The sequence below is a fragment of the Ammodytes marinus genome (genome assembly GCF_949987685.1).
Source record: "Ammodytes marinus genome assembly, chromosome: 18".
Classification (NCBI taxonomy): Eukaryota; Metazoa; Chordata; class Actinopteri; order Uranoscopiformes; family Ammodytidae; genus Ammodytes; species Ammodytes marinus.
In genome coordinates, this window is record NC_137222.1 from 5,612,055 (window position 1) to 5,626,848 (window position 14,794).

The 14,794-nt window shown below is 42.6% G+C and overlaps 1 protein-coding gene across 3 annotated transcripts in view; it reads left to right on the forward strand.

The window, feature by feature from the left end:
- Nucleotides 1-14,794, forward strand: part of col5a1 (procollagen, type V, alpha 1) — a 78,416-nt gene that overhangs the window by 34,427 nt on the left and 29,195 nt on the right. For 2 of the 3 annotated variants that reach the window (XM_080047311.1, XM_080047310.1), the window contains exons 5-24: nucleotides 1,959-2,090; nucleotides 2,914-3,021; nucleotides 3,502-3,918; nucleotides 4,285-4,878; nucleotides 5,329-5,388; nucleotides 7,021-7,062; nucleotides 7,615-7,677; nucleotides 7,794-7,868; nucleotides 9,783-9,875; nucleotides 10,340-10,396; nucleotides 10,587-10,640; nucleotides 10,897-10,950; nucleotides 11,130-11,183; nucleotides 11,314-11,367; nucleotides 11,585-11,638; nucleotides 12,316-12,360; nucleotides 13,073-13,126; nucleotides 13,667-13,711; nucleotides 14,564-14,617; nucleotides 14,705-14,749. In XM_080047311.1, coding sequence (XP_079903437.1) covers nucleotides 1,959-2,090; nucleotides 2,914-3,021; nucleotides 3,502-3,918; nucleotides 4,285-4,878; nucleotides 5,329-5,388; nucleotides 7,021-7,062; nucleotides 7,615-7,677; nucleotides 7,794-7,868; nucleotides 9,783-9,875; nucleotides 10,340-10,396; nucleotides 10,587-10,640; nucleotides 10,897-10,950; nucleotides 11,130-11,183; nucleotides 11,314-11,367; nucleotides 11,585-11,638; nucleotides 12,316-12,360; nucleotides 13,073-13,126; nucleotides 13,667-13,711; nucleotides 14,564-14,617; nucleotides 14,705-14,749 — 2,154 coding nt within the window. The remainder of the gene's footprint in view (nucleotides 1-1,958; nucleotides 2,091-2,913; nucleotides 3,022-3,501; nucleotides 3,919-4,284; nucleotides 4,879-5,328; nucleotides 5,389-7,020; nucleotides 7,063-7,614; nucleotides 7,678-7,793; nucleotides 7,869-9,782; nucleotides 9,876-10,339; nucleotides 10,397-10,586; nucleotides 10,641-10,896; nucleotides 10,951-11,129; nucleotides 11,184-11,313; nucleotides 11,368-11,584; nucleotides 11,639-12,315; nucleotides 12,361-13,072; nucleotides 13,127-13,666; nucleotides 13,712-14,563; nucleotides 14,618-14,704; nucleotides 14,750-14,794) is intronic. The other variant, XM_080047312.1, reaches the window with a different exon arrangement.

Sequence of the window (14,794 nt, forward strand, 5' to 3'; positions counted from 1 at the left end):
ATTCATTTCCTGATTAATATAGCCTATCGCTTTCTACATGTCCACGTTTATGCTGGTTGAACAGGTGTTATAAAGTTCGGGCTACTTACGCGCGTAGTTCACGTCAACCGGGTAACTTTAATCTTTAGGTTATCTTTCATCACCCTTCCGTGGCTGTGAGTCGAGCCCGAGAACGGCGCCTCCCCTTGTGTGTGTGCGTGTGTTTGCGATTATACACACACTCTCACACACGCCGAGGGACAGACAGATTGGGCAGACTAGCTTTTATCCTCCCCAAGTAGTTTATTAGTGATGTAAAATCAATAAACGCGTGTCTCCAGAACATATTCAAAAACTTTGAAAAAAAGAACATTTAAAATTTGAAGATTTTTTTTTTTAAACGGTTTTCGTTTATTGATTTTTCCTAAACGGTTATGATTTACTAAACGGTTACTCGTGTACACGTGTACACGTGCACACCCCTAGTATATACCATCATACTGCCCAACCCTAATCCTATAGGTCTGGACTGTACCGCTCAAGGGTAAAAGTGAAAGTTTCCTGGGAGAACTGTGTATTGGCCGCTACACCAGGCTTTCAGTCACAGAGGAAGTATTGGGATTTGTTTATCGTGCATCTCCCATAAACCCTTCTGATAACATAAGCCAAGGACGTAGCAGGGAACATCATCTTGTGGGGTGATTTGGAAAGGGTTACTAAAGGATTCGCGACAGGGAGTACTGTGTGGTAATGTTCGAGTACCGCAGTGGGATGGGTGTGCTTCACTGAACTGTCACTGGTTAGACCACAAATGCAATCCCATTTTATGTTTGTCAGTAAAAAAAAAGAAAGAAAGACGGCTACACACGAAGACTAGGCTATAAGCTGGAAAGAAGTGTTGGGGATTGCAATTTGACATAATTAAAAAAAACACGTCATCCTCTGCGGTTGCCATAGCTGCGTCGCTACATGATTTTCACACCACCCGGAAATAAATGTGTTTCAGCTCAGTTGACATTTGTGTTTGATGGTTGTGGAATGACATCACTGCTTTTGGAAGTTTGATTAGGACACGTTTGGATAGACACAATACAGCCTTGCGGTGCCATATGCCTTCTGTTCCCGAAAAACATGTGGCAAAACCCACACACACCCAGCTCCCTATGTAGCCCGGGGATCCTTCTGAGCCTTTTCCTCTCCCCTCTTGTTCTCTCTTGCTCTTTTTCTATCCATCTTCCTCTGTCTTAAAATCCCAGAATTCTGCTACAGTTCAAACCCTTCCACACCTCGACTTAGTATATGCACACACACACTTCTTCAAGTCAAAGGGCTCAGGTCAGCTATCTGTAACTGCAGGTCTGCTCATGTTCGTCTAAGTTGATTTGTTCGTCTAACACATCAGCGCAGAAGGAAAATCCCTCATGTCCCGTTCAAAATCTGGGGCAGGGCTTGTGTATGCTATTCAAAATCCTCAATCTTGGTAAAGAGAGTGTGTGTGTGTGTGTGTGTGTGTGTGTGTGTGTGTGTGTGTGTGTGTGTGTGTGTGTGCCTTTGGATGTGCGTGTTTATGTGTGTCATCGTCCACGGCCTCATGAAGTCAATTGTTCCATGTTCTCTTGTAACTCCACTGTGTTTGCTGCGTGCTTTTCTGTCTCACACTCCCATGTGTAACGACACTCTTGGACCGCGGACAAAGTTCTTCATCATTTAGTCATACTTCGATTCCCCTGGCTTGACCTAGTTTTCAGGAGGAACTGCCTGTTGTGCATGTGGCAGCGCTGCACACAGATGTTCTCCCCCTTCTCTTTATTTGTTTATACGCTTTTCATTTTTATTCCCCCTACAGGTCGCCGAGTGTGAGACCGCCGTCTCCGTCGCCGTCCATTATTGACTTGTTTATATAAACATGCTCGGTGCTTGTTGCAGTTGTGTGTCGGAGTGCGAGTGTCACAACTTCCTGTCCTCTTGTGGTTTCCCAGGGAGACATCCAGCAGCTAATGATTGTAGCAGACCACCGTGCTGCCTATGACTACTGTGAGCACTACAGCCCCGACTGTGAAGTTCCAGTGCCCGAGCAGCCTCAGGCCCAGGACCCCAACACGGACGAATATGTGAGTATAAAGTATATTTCTTCTTAACATAAAAACATTTTTTTAAATCATTTTAACTTGTTCCTTTGAACTCAGCGCTGCTTGCATCGCAGTTTTTAAAAAATAAAGTCAAGGCCATTACTGGAGGCAAGAAAAACCAACCAAAGCGTTTTCATTGGCTGTCCTTATTCAAGGAAGTTCATTTGCCTTAGAGTCCATAATTGTCTTTAATACTTGGATCAGTTTTGGGTTGAAAACAAAAATGCTCTTGGCTTATGCAAGTAGAGAACTTCCACTCTGCCAGAGGAAAGCGCTGACTGGGAAGAACAGGGTTATCAGGCCATATGCAGTTAGTTCATAATGTTCAGGAATGATGCTGTGCTTGCCTAAGCCTGCATCCCTGCGCTGTGATGTTTGCCACACTGAATACTAATACACTGGGAGCGTGTGAAGTACTGTAAGAGGCGTGTCAGGGGAAGTGTTAAAAGATGGACAGGAAGGTCTTCCCCTTGACCTTTTCCTCGCCGGAGGGCCTGTCAGAACGCCTGCAAAAAATAAATAAAAAAATCCTATTTTATGTTAAGAAGGGTGACAGATTCTTTAAAGTAGCCATGGAAAAGTAATTTGTCATTCAGTTGTAACAAGTTGCAACAGGGAGGTACAGTATGAGGTTTCGCGAGTAGAAAGCATCCCTGTGTTCCTCTGATCGATTGGACAGTCTGTCACGCATATATCAGCCTGACCCAGCAGGGACAGAGAGAGAGAGGGAGAGCACTGGATCATATTTAAAAAGCATGTGTTTGTCTTTCTCTCTGGGTCTCACTGTTATGTTTCTCTCCTTTAGAACACCGAGGAGGACAGCTACTATTATGAATACCCTTACTATGAGGACACGGACGGCGCCAAAGTTGCTAGTTCGACAAATGGGACTTCATTCACAACACAAGTCAAGGTAGTCTGCATATGATAATGGGCTTCATGCGTTGATGTTCATTTAATGCAATTGTTTTAAATGCACCAAATGAACCATCAACAATATCATCCACGCCAGTGTTTGTCACACAATTATCTTATTTTAATATGATCATTTTAGTAAGTATGCATAACTCATATTTTTTAAAAATGATTCCTTTAAAGTGTTTACAAGGAACTTTCAGCTTGTGTTTAACTCTAGTGGCCCCTTTGGACAAAAGCAGTAGTGTTTTTAATGACGCCAGCTGTTGATCCTGGGTGAACTTACCCATGACTAAGGCATTAAGAAAAGCTATATAAAAACATCATATTTTGCACTGATGGTCTCGTTTGCTGTTACATGTAAGTTTGTGATCATCAGAGGAAAAATGAGACTGCTTCAGAAATATTGAAAAGTTACTCGTATTATAGCTACTTATAAAAATATCTCATTTGAAACTCACTCCTCTATGCCATACAGCCAGCAGAAGACACCGTGGTGACCACATTGGAGGAGGTTGCGAGGGGCGGTACCGGCGACGCTAGCGGCAAAGTTTTGACCTCGGTTTCCACTGGCTCGTCCGCCGGCTCGTCCAGCAGCTCTTCATCGAGCACGGCCACCGACGGAGGGAAGGACGCCTACGGAGAGGAGACCAGCCCTTACGACTACGGAGACGGCTATGGAAACTACGAGACCTACTTCGACGAGCCCACCGCAGGCCCCGACGCAGAACCCTCCAGACCCGTCACCATCTCAGGCAGCAGCGTCGGCATCGGTGGGGCCGAGCTGGACCTGGGCAAGATCGACCTGGGAGCAAAGACTGAAACAGGCAGGATGGTCATCACCAGCGGAGGAGCAGGGGGAGGATCTACTTCAGTGACCATCAATAGGACATCAGTAGGTTGACATTCAAATCACACTGACAATCCTCAATTGATTGCTGTATGAATTTGATTATTGATAAGCTGTAAAAAAAAAAATCTTTACATGTGAGGCCTACTTGCACTAATGTGTGTAATAATGCATAAGCATGAGCTTCTTTGGGCCCCGCCCTTATGTTAAATGCAACAACTCAGGTGTGAGACGCAAATCAAATGTGGATATATATATTTTTTTTAAAGGGGCATTGCTTAAAAAAAATCGATTCAGCAAAAAACAATATTATTAACTTAGGAAGTCGATCTCGGCATTATCCAGTCATTTTCATACATTTTATTAGACCGAACAATTTATAATCGTTCAAATCATGTGTTTTTCTTATAGACAGGAGATGCTTATGATGAATACGGAGATGAATACGCATATGGCACGGACATCGACTACACCACTGGTGGAGGCGGTAGCAGCAGCAGCGGTACTATTCATCTCGGTGGTGGCGGTGGTGGCGGTGGTGGCGGCGGCGGCGGCGGCGGCTCTAGCAGCAGCAGCAGCAGCAGCAGTACTATTCATCTCGGTGGTGGTGGCGGCGGCGGCTCTAGCAGCAGCAGCAGCAGCAGCAGCACAATCAACCTTGGCGGTGGAGGTGGAGGCAGCAGCAGCAGTTCTACCATCACCCTTGGAGGCGGGTCTGCTGGAGGTGGAGGCTCTGTATCTGTAGGCGCCGGTGGTGGTGGTGCTGGTGGCTCTGTGTCTGGAGGATCTTCTTCCTCTCGCGGTGGGTCTGCCAGCGCCGGCTCCGGAGCGGGCCGGTCCAACGGCACTCTGACGGGCCTGGGCGGAGAAGACGAGGATCTGGAGAACTTCAAGGAGGAATCCATCACCGACTACAGCGACGTGTATGACGCCTACGGAGACCTGGACTACGGAGACACAGAGGGCAAAGTGCTGCCCGCCGCCACCGACGAGTATTACGGACAGGTAATACAAAACAATGGAAGGATTAAAGGTGCACTGTGCACTTTCAAGGGATTTGTTCACGTTTGCAGAGTCTTTCGAAAAACATATCTTCTCTACGTGTTATTCTTTATATTGAATAATTCTATCATCATGAATCGAAAACTTAAAAAATATAAAGATATTTTGAGGCAACTGAAACCAACTGTAAGATTAGAATATGTTTGTAAACAACACTATGGGCCCTGCTGCTGTAAACAACAATAGTGAAACATTTACTCCCGGAATCCAATTGTCCTGTGAAGGAAGTTTTATTTATTCAGACAATATACCTTAGAAAATGTTCACTTTTTCTGACATAGCCTAAATTACATAGTACACATTTTAACCTGCAATTACAGGATCTGGAAGATGAGGAGGATAGCATGAGGAAGGTGGGCTGATTGTGTTTGTTTCTATGTGTTTGGTTTGTAGGTCGACGCCGGAGCTCGCGGTGAGAAGGGACAGAAGGGAGAGCCTGCTGTTATTGAGCCTGTGAGTATCACTGTTTGAACAACATAACTTGGGCAACAGATGTAGGATGGATGTGTGCGCATCGTTGGACTAAGGGCGTGGATGTTTATATTTGCGAGTGCATATGAACGATCTATGTCAAACACAATCCTCCCCTCACTTCTGAATGAGAATCCTAAGGCCAAACAACTTGTTAGGGTCTACCAGACCTTTGTCAGTGGCCATGCAGAGATTATCAATATAAATCTAAACACTGTGTGGGTAGTGTGTAAACACAGGGGGACATGGATGGAGGGAAGGAAAAAATAAAACAAAAGGGGTGAAAGAAAGATTTTGTTTTGAAGATTTTTAAAGACACAGAACAGATACAAATACATCCATCCCTAATTCATACTCTCACATATACAGTACAGGTAAGATTTTGAAAATGATGTCAATGCAAAGGTCCTTCAGACATGGAAATCATTTATACCTCTTATACAGCTACAGCTGTTTCCTTTCAAACAAATGTCACTGAGCTCCACCAAGTATACATGCCGCTGTGACGGAGTGTCTTCATGTTTATGTGAGAGCAGAATGGAGTGTGTGTCTACAATCACTGTGTGTGTGTGTGTGTGTGTGTGTGTGTGTGTGTGTGTGTGTGTGCGTGTGTGTGTGTGTATGTATGTTCGTAAACTAGTTTGCACACACATCACCACCCAGTGTGTCTTGTCTCTTGTAAACATACAAAAAACAGAGATAGACATTATTACACACAGGCGTTAACACATACACTATTCCCCATAGTCTAGCCACTCTCCCATCACACACACACACACACACACACACACACACTGCAGGCACAATCTGGGGAGAGTCAAAGATCAATTGCAATAATTTTACCATGAAAACACTCAGTTGGGTACAGCTTGGGTGGTTGATGAAAAAAAAAATGCTGAAATCACATAATTCAAGTTAGTTTGGATAATGTGTGGTTGTCTGTCTGTCATCCAAACAAAGCAGGATGCCAAAATGTTCCCGCAAAGAGCAAACAAATAAAGCAATATCTCTGAAGCCGCAGAGCTGCCACAAGGCATCTGTAAGTCAGATGCTCGTGAGTCCACACCCAACTAAGGTGGCCCGCTGTCTCTTGCCTAAACAATATACAGTATGTTAGAAATTCTCTCGGATAATTCCAGAACATTTTAATAAATAATTCAAAGCACAGATACATGCATTAACCGGCTATATGCATACATAATCAGCGATCATATCCTGTCTGCCAGTTTGAACAAATTAATGTTACCTCAACTTGATTGGTGCTTCCCGTCAGCTTGTCCAGGTAGTGTGAGTGCACCTCAGGGCGTCTGCAGTCATTCACCCTCCTGTTCTCCGTGGATTAATTGCCGGCATAACTGAAATGACAGGCAGGAATGTACAGTAAATTAGAGAGACCTTGAGATGGAAAGTCGATGGGCAGGTGTGTTGGGACATGTACGCGTGTACACTTAACCCCTTCAGCCACAGATGCATTAATGGTCACGAAATATGCAATCCAGGGTTTATATACGCTGTGAGATTGTTGCATCCATACATATACTTATGGCTGAGTTTATGAGAGGGTTTGTGGGGATTGTTTTGGTGTCTGATGATTTTTGTGCTTGTGTGTTTCAGGGAATGTTGGTGGAGGGTCCGCCTGGGCCTGAAGGGCCAACAGTAAGTCATTTTAACAACCTCCTTCTTAACATTTTTTATTGTACTCTCTTTCTTTGTGATATTAAAGCCGGTGACGGTCACCCATTCCTTTGTTTATGCTATGTCCGCTTTGGATAGGAAAAAGGCACGTTTTAGGGCTTTGCTGTAATAAAAAATAAAAAATCCCTGGCTGCCTCATTCCTAATACAAAGGGAGTGGCCAAAACAGTTCCCCTGAAGAGATATGGACTTGCCCAGATGTTGAAGGACTAAATTATTTATCTATGAAGAATCTCTCAGACACAGTTGCTCCTTACACCCTGCAGATGGAGTCCCGCAGAGGCCGGGCCATTCACGCGTTGAGCTATAGACAAATAAAGGGCGCCTCACACAAAGGATTTACAACTCAACGAGCTGTCCCATATTGCCTCATGCATTCCTTTCGCCCATGTGTGACCACTTTGCAGGATAAAGGCGAGAACTTTAGCCGAGCAAATATGGCCTGTGTCTTTTGTGTTTCACTAATGTATGTATGATGTGTGTGTAAAATGAGATCCTTTTTGTTTCCAAATAGGGTCTGCCCGGACCCCCAGGTTCCTCTGGCTCACCCGGTGGCCCTGGAGATTCTGGAGAGAGAGTGAGTATGAATATGTTTATGAAGAGCTCTAATTTCCAAAGCTAAGAAGATACAGAAGTTAACCACGTTTCTTGTCTGTGTGTGTGTACTAATGTGTGTGTTATTTTCCATCAAAGGGTCCTCCAGGTCGTGGTGGTCTTCCTGGTGCTGATGGTCTGCCAGGACCCCCTGGAACTGTCCTGATGCTGCCTGTAAGTATATAACAGTTGTTTAAAAAATATTCAAAAATAGCAAAATAGGAAACGCTGTCTGTTTTCATGTGAACCCACTTACAGCGTGAAAACATTTGCCATGTGGCTTCATACCCTGGTTGAGCCTTGATCAAGCCAAGTGTGATGCATCTTTCCCTGTTTTATCAATAACTCAGACATGTGGTTTACACAATGTAGTGGAAATAAAGGGGGTTTCCTTTTGAAACCATTTGAAAGCACGGACAAATATTTTGCAATGTAAATCTGTGCATTAGCAGCCCCTTGTGGTGTGTTTAGTTAGTCGGCTAGCGACCCCCCCCCCCCCTCTCAATCACCTGTGGTTTGTTTGGTCTCCATAAATTCGAATCTACATATGAAAGGATTTTATGTACCTACAGTATATAGTTTCAACTTTTTCCATATTCTTTAGCCAGTATTTAAGCCGTGCTATCGTGTGTCCCTCCAGGCAGTCCACCTAGCTTTACACGGGAAGCAAAAGCAATGCTAGTTGGTTCTCTACTGTGGCTTCAGCTGCATCCAATGATTAGGCTGCGACAGTTAGCTAACAGCCAAGCTAACGACTTCCTAGGCTGTCTATATTATACATGTTTTTTTAAACCTTTCTGTGCTTGGAAGATGTCTGAAACTGCTGCCGTTGGAGCTGATTAGTTGTACAGATGTGAAGTTGTGGTTTTCAGGGGTCCACAGAGCTGTCTGGTTCGAGCCATGTGGCATGCTCCGTCTGGACAGGAACTCAAGCCGTTCTGGTGTATCGCCTGGCAGAAAGCACATCTTGAAATCTGATCCTCCAAGCCTAATGAGAAACATGCATTGTTGTTGTTTCACTGTGTTTTTATTCTTTGCCAGTTGGCTCTCACGCTCACTGTTGAAAATCATGGAATCAACAACGATAATTAAACAACAGATCTTCACATTGAAATTGCCCATTTCACATTCATCCACTATGCATCTGCCGTTCCCATCATTCCCAATGTTTTTTTTTGTCCTTTCAATGGCCTCGTTCGTCAACCAGTTAATGAAGCGGAACATTTTTCGATGATGCAAAAGAATGTCAGTAAAGGAATGAATATTGCAGTAGGGATGACAAAAAGAACAAACATAAAAATGATGAAGAGGGAAAGAATCAAAGACCAAAAGGCTCAATGATTGGCAGGCATAGAAATAACAATAAATGGCTTCACATTTTTGATTGTGACTAAAATAGAAAGGGCAAGAGCCATTACTATCAAACCAGGCAGAAATGTACACAGAAGAATAAACTCTATGATTTGCACAAAAAAAGGGTTTGATTTGAGTAAAAATTGCTTTATGGTGGGTGGGCTACAGTACATTCAACACAGCAGGGATGTTCAGAAATATGAACAAAATGTGCGTTGCCTCTTTGTAACAATGTTGCTGTGACAATGAAATCCTGTCCAGTATTTAATTGTTGTGTTGCTATTGACAGTCAGCCTCTTGAGAACTGTGCTATGTAACCCAACCCAAAGATGCTTGGCCCACACAAACCTGTGTTGCACCACAACACTGGGATTTAAAAAAATGTTTTTTACCTATGGTGCAATGCCGGCGTTTCGCCACCAGATGCCAGTAGAATTTGAAGCTCCTGGCCCTGCTGAGAATGCCATCAATGGTGCTGCTTTGCCAGCTGTAGGCTGATGCTTAGTTCAGCTGTTGCATAGTTTTGGGATGGGGTTACTGCATTTTATAAATACTAAGATATTTCTGGAAATAGATGGTTACAATTTCAACTAAAGTTTTGACTTCACTGCAAGAATATTAGTCATGCCACATTTTTTCACTCCTCAAACTTATTGCGTTTTGCCAGTGCACACCGTGTGCTGGTGTCATCTTTGTCTTAGAGTTAAGTCTCACCATTCTCTATTTCCTCTACAGTTCAGAATGAGCGGTGGTGGTGACGGTGGACAGAAGGGACCTCAAGTATCAGCACAAGAGGCCCAGATGCAGGCCATCATGCAGCAGGCTAGGGTAACAGTTCAGACACAACACTGCAGCATTTGTCTATGCCACTGCATATAGCATGTATTAATGTGCATTTATTTTTTCTTAAACATTCCCTAAACATTATTTTCCTAATATATCTTACTTTTTTGTATTGTTTGGTTCATTTTTATTTGTAAATATTGCTTTTTGTCTGTGCCATAATTGCTGCTTAAATACTGTATTATATTAAAAAAAAAAGTTTTACATTAATTGTTTATGTATTCAAAGTACCTTTCCTATATTACTTTTTTTCCCCCTTTTATGATCATACCTATTATATTTTATATTGTGTATTTCATTGTAACACTATAGTAGACAGCAAGTTGTTCACAAGCATAATATTTCATATACAAATGAACAGGCTGAATACAAACAGGCCTACAGCAGAAGCTTATGTTACATATGCAATATGGATGAACTAAATCCAAACTTTTCCTCCCTGTGTTCAGCTGGCTATGCGTGGCCCCACAGGCCCAATGGGTTTGACTGGCAGATCCGGCCCCCTGGTACGTAATTGAAATCCCCTCACAGTGAACACAGACTCAGAATCAATAGAAATGTTATCTCACAATGGTTCTCTGCATTTATTGCTGTGCACAGTAGACAAACGACTATACGAACAGTGTGTTGCTTAGTTATCAACTGGTATTGATTAAGCGTTGATCCAATCTCTAATTTTTTTCTTCTTCTACTCAGGGTCCTCCTGGTGTATCAGGACTGAAGGGAGAGTCTGGAGACGGAGGTCCTCAGGTAAATGCAAAATTCAGCTTGCAAAATGATTTCTTTTACCTAAAACAGACACATTTAAACCAAACAAATGCTATCTAAAAATATTTTTGTAGTGTAAACTATTGCAGTATTGCAACATTTATAACACATTGTTTTATGTAAACATTAAAGGTGACATTATATGTAACTTTCCTTGTTTTTGATTGAATATTTCCAAGGTGGAGATCTTTAAAATACTTTTAAGAAATTATTTTAATGTAAGTGATTTATTTTCCAGGGACCACGTGGACCTTTGGGACCCCCTGGACCCTCTGGAAAGCCTGGCAGGAGGGTAAGTGTGACACAACGTGAAAGCCTTAAACATATCACCCTCTGGTACTCACACATATATAGTTTATAAACCTTTCAGCCTGCTTAATTCAAAATCAAGTGTATTCTAGTCTTCATTGTAAATCACAGTGAATTGGATCTGATAGCCGTCATGTTGTTTAACTGTTGTTGTGTTTACAGGGTCGTTCCGGATCCGACGGTGCCAGGGGCATGCCAGGACAGTCTGGAACCAAGGTATTATGTCGGCCATATTTTATAATGATCTTCATTGTGCCAAATTTCATCATGCCACTTTAATAGGGTGTTTTGAAGCCCTGAGATATGTGACAAAGAGATGTGTGATTTTGTTGTGTTTCCTCTTCAGGGAGACCGAGGGTTTGACGGTCTGGCCGGACTTCCTGGTGAGAAAGGACACAGAGTGAGTTGTTTTACAATCCATTTTTAAAAAGTACACCTTGTTAATGTTTGTTTTTGTTTAGATGATGAATAGTGCTAAGAAGGATTATGGAAGTTTTTTTTTTACTAGTATGAAAGAAGCAAAATAGCCAAAAATCTCAAAATTGACCAGTGCTTGAAAACACCTCTGTTTATGCCGTGCCTTGTCTTGACTTAACTGGAAATGTTTATGGTTGTAGGGTGAAAACGGACCCTCTGGACCTCCTGGCAGCACTGGAGAAGATGGAGAGAGGGTAAGAATGAAAAATATACTATTTCAAACCCTTTCTTTTTCTTTCTTTCCCCACCTTTTATTCTCTTGGAAGACCGAATTTATTCTGAGTTGAACTTCTTCCTATGAACAAACTCACCTTCTCAGCACCCACAACCCCCCGAATTCCAACCTGAACTCTCTCATCCTTCTCTCACTCCATTTTCTCCTTTATATTGATTGATCTTTGCCCACCTTTTTCTGCTTCTAATCTCTCTCACCATCCTCATTACCCACAGTTGATGCAACCTGATCCCCTCGTCCCCTTTGAGTTGTCTTTGTGCCTTCCCATTATCTCTCCCTATCCTCGAAACACACACAGACATTTGTACGGCTATACTTGTGAGGACATTCATTGACATACCACTTACCACTTAACCTCACCACCAACATTGTATGCCTTACCCCAACCCTTACACTAACCCTTACATAAACCTAATTATAACCTTAACCTTAAATATACCCTCAAACAGCCCTTTGAAGAAGTGAGTACCAGGCAAAATGTCCTCACTTTTCGAAAAAATGTCCTCACTACAATTGTTAAAAGCTTAAACTAGTCCTCACAAAGATGCCTGTTCAAGTACACACAGACACAGAAACATCCTCCATCCTCACCCCCTGTTCCACATTCTGACCCCTTCTCTCTCTCTTTTTTCCCAGGGAGATGATGGAGAGATCGGGCCAAGGGGACTTCCTGGTGAATCAGTGAGTGATCGCATGCATTACCACCAAGCCTTACACTGTGGAGAGATTCTATGGCAGATCTGGAGGCTCAAGGCCCCGCTCTCATCATATCACTATGATGGAGTGCAATCATACGCTCTTATGATGTCATATATCATTTTCAGACTGCAGCCCACTGATTTCTTGTGCCTTATGCTGCTGGAAAAGTGTCTTAACGACCAGGCTTTGCTAGTGCTATATATATACAATTGAATCTTTGGAGGTGAAAAAATGCAGGCAGCTCACATCAAGCCTGTTATTATAGCCGCCCACACTCCCAGGCAGGATATTCCCCGCGGAGAGAGGGAGAAAGCATCAGAAAGCCCTCGATAACTGCTGCTATGACTTATTATGGCCACCAGGGTGTGCTACATTGGTTTGCATTCACAGCGCCAGGGCAATACGTCTTGTAGTTTGGTCTGGCTTCGCGAGACTACTTGTTAGGTAACTGTAGCTGTGAGGCAAAAGCACAGAAATGCAAAGCAGTGTTTGGCAGGGATAGCCGTGGGGGAATAAAAAAAAAAAAGTAAGAGTTTTTTTCCTCACAATCTGACTCTGTATAATATACTCAAGGACATTTGGCAAGCCGGTGTTGTTTGCAGAAGTATAATTCAACATAACATGTTTAATAATTCATCATACTTTCACAGGTGTGATATAGCTCTCAATCTATTTTCCTTTTCTTCTGTCCTAGGGGCCCCGTGGTTTGCTCGGACCAAAAGGACCTCAGGGAACTTCTGGACCCCCTGTGAGTCCCCTCTTCATATCCACTATCTGTTAGCCTTGGATTTATTGTTTACAAAGTAGAATTCAATTTTTTTCACCATCTCATAGACAATGCAAACAAAAGACACTACAAACAACACTCCACAGGGAAATACAAAACCCAATATATTTCAGACAGCATACACAAAGAGCTAGCGTAATGTTATTGAGTTTGACTTCAGCAGATGCAAGCGAGTACACAATGTTCATATTGTTTCAACAGATTTGATTTAACATGGACAGCGCACATCAATCAAGTAGCTTATTTTGAACAAATATCCCTGCACACGATGTAGAGATCCCAAATACAATAAATCACACCTTCAATTTCATAACGTACAGATGCATGAGCCATGGTGTGGTCTACAAACACTTTTTATTTTTGTCTATGGCTTGGAGTGAGATTTAACACCATGAAAGTGTTCCAAATATACCAACTCTTTCAGTGTATATGTTCGTAAAGATTGGCCTTGTATGTCATGTATGTATGTGCTAAATGTGGTGTTCACCTTGTCTGTTTTAGGGCGTTACTGGAATGGATGGCCACAATGGACCCAAAGGAAGCATTGTAAGTGAAACTGGAATTGATCAAATTGCCAATTTTCAGTGTCAGGCATTCTCCAATTCCAACCCACATTCACAGACACGCACAGTCTGAAATATAGTAATTTAATTTTAACTTTCAAATTCAGAACATTACCTCATGAGCCCCTCCCTCACTCTTATTACACTCGCACAAACACACACTAGTCCAATCAGAGGATACTTAGCAGATAATGAACAATAGATTAGATCCATTGGAGCAGTCCACCATGGCCACTTTTTATCATTGCAGGTCAATTTCTTCTACCGCCTTAGTCCATAATGAGAGAATCCCTGGCTGCAGCAGCTTGTCTGTTCTGTTGCGTCTTATTCCAACTAGGTAGAGATGGAAGAACAACTGCTTCCTCAATCTGTGGGACTGGGGCAACGTAATTGATTGCCATTTATCTGAGCGGGAAGGTGTTTCGTGTTTGTGGTTCAGCTAGTTTCTTTCATTAGGAAAGCAGGTGTGGGAATGTGTGTGTGTGTGTGTGTGTGTGTGTGTGTGTGTGTGTGTGTGTGTGTGTGTGTGTGTGTGTGTGTGTGTGTGTGTGTGTGTTTGTCGTCTATCTTAAACCCAGAGCAGGATATTGTGCCATTTGTCTTAAAGTTATGGCCTATTAAGGTATAAAATGGTAATAATCTAGCAATGTGCCAATGGACAGCTTCCAGTTTATATCTGTTCAGAGCAACATTTCACTTTTAATGGACCATATGGAGCAACAAATCACTCTAACCTTTACATGGGACAAGTAAAAAAAGTCATCAATCTTTTTTTTGTAATGAGTTTCCTGAAATTTCCTGTATAATTTATTAATATATATATTTATTTTTACAGGGACCTCAAGGAGAGCCAGGACCTCCTGGACAACAAGGCAACCCAGGCGCCCAGGTCAGTGATGAAAAAGTGGTTTTGATAATAGATATTTATTTCCTTTATCAAATGACATGTACTAAGCATTTTGAATCCTCTCCACAGGGACTTCCAGGGCCCCAAGGAGCCATCGGAACCCCAGGAGAAAAAGTAAGTTATCACATGATCACTGACTAACTGTAATATATTGTGAAA